At 55.2% G+C, this 4,670-nt stretch overlaps 1 protein-coding gene across 1 annotated transcript in view; it reads left to right on the forward strand.

The window, feature by feature from the left end:
• The window catches only part of LOC101589858 (chymotrypsinogen B-like), a 5,034-nt gene extending 1,279 nt beyond the window's left edge, over positions 1–3,755 (forward strand). The window contains exons 2-7 of the mRNA XM_012513504.1: positions 1,690–1,793; positions 1,887–1,966; positions 2,058–2,139; positions 2,229–2,409; positions 2,884–3,017; positions 3,594–3,755. Of these exons, the coding sequence (XP_012368958.1) occupies positions 1,690–1,793; positions 1,887–1,966; positions 2,058–2,139; positions 2,229–2,409; positions 2,884–3,017; positions 3,594–3,755 (743 nt within the window). The remainder of the gene's footprint in view (positions 1–1,689; positions 1,794–1,886; positions 1,967–2,057; positions 2,140–2,228; positions 2,410–2,883; positions 3,018–3,593) is intronic.
• Positions 3,756–4,670: the final 915 nt, after the last annotated feature.

Below are 4,670 nucleotides of genomic sequence, written 5' to 3' on the forward strand. Positions count from 1 at the left end.
TTACATTTATTTATTGTGTGTGTGTGTGTGGCCAGCTCAGCCCACCAGGGGGCGGGTCTGGCTGGCATGTGGTGCTGGGGATCGAACCGCGGTCCCTGATGCTTTGCCAAGCTTGTTTCAAGTAGGTGCTTTAGACCACTGAGCCATCTCTCCAGCCCCTGCTTTTGTTTTTGATTTTTGACACAGGATCTCACTTTGTTTCCACTCTGCCCCAGAGCTCCTGAGCTCGAGCGATCCTCCTGCCTCAGCCTGCAGGCCCAGCACTATGCCCAGCTCAGATAGGGCCTTTCTTTTTTCCAAAGCCTTTTACATTTCTTACTTTATACATAAAGAGTTAGCGTGGTCTCTCATTGAGTGCGTGTCCCGATACTCCGTGGAAGGACGATCACTCAGTCCGGCACGATGAAGCTGACATCTTTCCGGTGCCCAGAAACACCAGCAGCTCACGTGGAGGCAGCAAGAGCCCAGGCCGAGTCTGCTTGGGCGGCCCAGAAGAGCTGCTGGTGACCCCGGTTGCCTTCGGAGCCCCAAGGAAGCTGGAGGAGATACTTCCTTTCTAAACGTAAAAGCTGTTCAGCGAATGCTTTGCCCTGTTATTTTCTCTTTCCTCTTCTCCGTTCTGTGTGTCAGTCTATGCTGGTTTGCACAAATATATTACACACACGCACACACACACACACGCACACGCAAGATTTTTAAAATTGGCATAAACAGCATTCTACTCTGCCTTAGTTTTATCGTGTGCTTTTTTCTGCTCATAATTCTTCATTGTGATTACGTTGCCCTGGAGATTCAACTCATGCCCTCGACACTGTAATGCACACTCTTTCTTCTTTGCTACTACAGACATAGATGATTGTGGCTTTTCATGTGTGTGAGTACCAGTCTCCCTGGAGGCCTGCTGTGTCCTTGCTCCTGTGGGCAGGGGGAGACCTCAGGGTGGTGCCTGTGGCTGGGCAGCATGCTCCAGGCCAAGTGTGAGGCCAGCACAGGGCTGAGGACCTGCCGGGTCCAGCACCGTCCAGCACAGCCGTCTTCTAGTTCAGCCCACACCTCCTCACCATGGCCTGCATGGTGTGGAATCAAAGTCTTGTTTTTTTACTAATTAAGAAACCCAGCCTTTATGTGGTCGATAGCTGCTGAAATGGAGAGGAGCGGCGGCAATGGTGAATTCCAGGCCCTGTGCTGTGCATTGGCGCCACGTCACCCTCAGGCAGCCGAGTGTCTGGCTGGAGGCCCAGAGCGGGGTCACAGGTGTGAATTCCGCATGCAGCTCCCACCTGTCTAACACGTGTGCATTCACCTGTGCGGCAGGTGCTATTCTGCTCCCACAGAACAGCTGAGGGCAGTGTGGAGCCCCAGGTCCCAGCCACCCAGCCAGGAGGGAGACTCAGAGGTTAAGCCCAGCCAGCTGAGGGACCAGCTATGTCCTCCTATGGCAGAACAGGCCTAGGTGGGGTCAGCCACGTCCCTCTGCAACCATGAACAGGTGGGGTGTGCAGGCTGCATGTCACAGAGCTAGAGCCCAGAGGTTGCGGAAGCCAGGGGACTCTGCAGGGGTGGAGTGGGCTGTGGAAGGTGGACCCTGAGCAGGGCTGGGTGGGCTGCAGTGGAATCCAGTAGCTCTGCAGTGTTCGCAGTCACACCAGACCAGCTCCAGGCCTTAGTCCTCCCCCTCCCTCCTCCTAGACTTTGGAGTCCCCGCCATCCCTCCTGAGCTGGGTGGCCTGGCCAGGATTGTCAATGGTGAGGATGCGGTCCCTGGCTCCTGGCCCTGGCAGGTGTCCCTGCAGGTGAGATGGGAATATGGGGAGCACCCTGGGTGTTTGACCAAGCTGGGGGACTGCCCAGGCTGCAGCTGTGACCCTCCCTTCCTTCTTCCCCAGTATAAGGACGGCTTCCACTACTGCGGGGGCTCCCTCATCAGCCAGGACTGGGTGGTCACCGCCGCCCACTGCGAGGTCGGGTGAGCAGGCGGGCTCTGCTCCCAGATGTGGGGTGGGGTGGGGATGTCAGTGGCCCATGGTGTTCTCAGCCCTGTCTGTCTCTGTGCCCAGGCTGAATGACAAGGTGGTGGTAGGGGCATACGACCTGAGCTCTCCTGATGAGGTCTACAGACAGGTCCTGGACGTCCAACAGGTACCAGGACAGAGGACAGGAGCTGGGCCCTTGGAGGTGAGTAGCTGGGTTGCTCCAGGACCTCACTGGGTTGTGGTTGTCATTCTCAGGTTTTCACGAACCCCTCCTTCAACGATGAGACAATAAGCTACGACATCACCCTGGTAAAGCTGGCCACGCCTGCCCAGTTCAATGAGAGGGTGTCGCCTGTGTTGCTGCCCAATCCCTCTGCCGACTTCCAGCCTGGCACTGAGTGTGTCACCACTGGCTGGGGCATGACGAGAATCTTCCGTGAGTGCCTGGGACTTCTCACAGCAGGGGCTGTCACTGGGTTTAGGAGCTGCCAGGGCAGCAGGAATCCCCACAGGGACCTGAATGGTTTTTTAAATTAAAAGTGCATGAAGTAGCCTATCATGGTGGCTCATCGCTGTAATCCCTCCCAGAAGGAAGGAGGCTGAGGTAGGAGGACCGCTGGGAGTTCAAGGCCAGAGTGAACCATACAGCAAGATGGTGTCACTCAAAAGAAAAAAAAAATCTATAAAACATACTTATTATTTTGGAATAGGAATAAAGAGAAAGCTAAAAATTTCCACACACAAACAAACTGAGAGCTTATAGAGCTGGACTTCCCAGAAAGCTCCCGATGAAAGCCCTAGACAGGAGCCCTCAGAGGCTGCCTGTACCCCCATGTGAGTACCCAGCAGAGGCATCTCTCCAGGCTCCGGGTGGGGCGAGGGCTCTCACCCTGCCCTCTTGTCCCTATAGCTCCTAAGGACGCTACCAAGCTGCAGCAGGCAGTCCTGCCACTTTTGTCCACCGAGAAGTGTCAGAAAACTTGGGGCAACATGATCACTGACCAGATGATCTGCGCCGGGGCCAATGGCGTCTCTTCCTGCATGGTATGGTCCTGGGGACCCAGGAGGGACACAGGGACCCTGCATGTAGGCCTGGGCTGTCCCTTGTTCTCCTCTATTTACAAGGCCCAACTGGTGCTATCAGGCACCCTGAGGCAGATTGTCTGGCCAGGTTCTTTCTTTCTTTCTTTCTTTCTTTCTTTCTTTCTTTCTTTCTTTCTTTCTTTCTTTCTTTCTTTCTTCTTTTTTTGGTGGAACCGGGGATTGAACTCAGGCCCTTGAGTTTACCAGGCAAGCACTTATTCTACTGAGCTATCTCCCTGGCCCCTGGCCAGGTTCTTGCTGTGCTGCTCACTGAGCTCGGTAGTCACTGCCGCCCTGGAAGCAGAGGTGCAGCCTATGGGAGAGCGGACAGACTGGCTTAGACAGGGGAAACTGCCTGCTCAGGGCCCTCAGGAACAGACTGCGGAGATGGACTGCATGACACTCAGATGAAGTCACTTGGGCAGAGCCACTGTGCCCCCCTTGTCACTCTTCTGCCCCTCCCGGCCTCTGCCAGCCCAGGAACTCTGATCCATGGCACGCTTCAGGCTTACTGTCAGGTCCTCTCCTTCCCTGCAGGGTGACTCTGGCGGCCCCCTCGTGTGCAAGAAGGATGGAGCCTGGAACCTGGTAGGCATCGTGTCCTGGGGCAACGCCTTCTGCTTCACCTCCTCTCCAGCCGTGTATGCGCGCGTCACTGCACTCATGCCCTGGGTTCATGAGACCCTGGCAGCCAACTGAGCATATTTCCTTGCCCCTCCTTCTACAGTGATCCCCAATAAAGTCCTCTGCTCAGAAGACTGGCTGCATGTGTCTCACTGAGTGACGCATGGGGATGTGGGACTACAGTTGTCAATGTCACCCACCAAGCATAACATTATAGCTCCCTTACCACACTGTAGGACTCCTATGAGACAGTTGAGGTCCTTCTGTGTCCTCCCCACACACAGTCCATGCCTTGCCTTCTGGAGCCAGTTTGAGCCCATGGGCTCCCTGGAAGGCAGAAGGCCCTGCCCGGGCTCTAGTCAGTAGCCCTGAGGGTCCCTGCATCAGGACCAAAGCAGCTTCTGGTTAAGGCTTCGGTCTGTTCCCCAGGCCCCTGGCCCTTTTCTCTGCTGCAGCCTCGTCCTTCCTGCCATCACCCTGGAACCTGCCTTTAAGCACATCCTGTGTGCAGCAGCCCCAGCCCCTGCTCACACGGCACACAAACTCAGTTGCAAGCCCAGCACCTCCAATCTGGCTGTAGCACACCCTCAGCTCCTTGTCTTCCTTGTCTTCGGAATTTTCTCAGATGGAGGAGTTGGCTCTAGAGACCTGAGCACCCTCATTCCACCCCTGGCCAGGCATGGATGGAGTGGGCTGTCCCCTGCGGCAAGTCAGGACTGGCTGGCAATCTTTGCTGAGGTCAGCTGGCATCGATGCCAAGGCCTGCACCCATCCATCCTTTCAGGGACTGCAAGCAGGTGGCACCTACATTTCAACATCTCTTTGCCTTTATTACTTGGTGCTGTATTCAGGGTTTGCAAGGTAAAAATTTAATACAGAGTGCAAAATTTATAATATATTTTATAGTATTCACCCAAGAGTGAAAGGCAAAAAGCACAGGAAATCTGTCGACAGCTAGAGACCCAGTGAAGCCAGCCGAGAGCCTGGATC

This window comes from Octodon degus, unplaced genomic scaffold (assembly GCF_000260255.1).
Source record: "Octodon degus isolate 3935 unplaced genomic scaffold, OctDeg1.0 scaffold00011, whole genome shotgun sequence".
NCBI lineage: Eukaryota > Metazoa > Chordata > Mammalia > Rodentia > Octodontidae > Octodon > Octodon degus.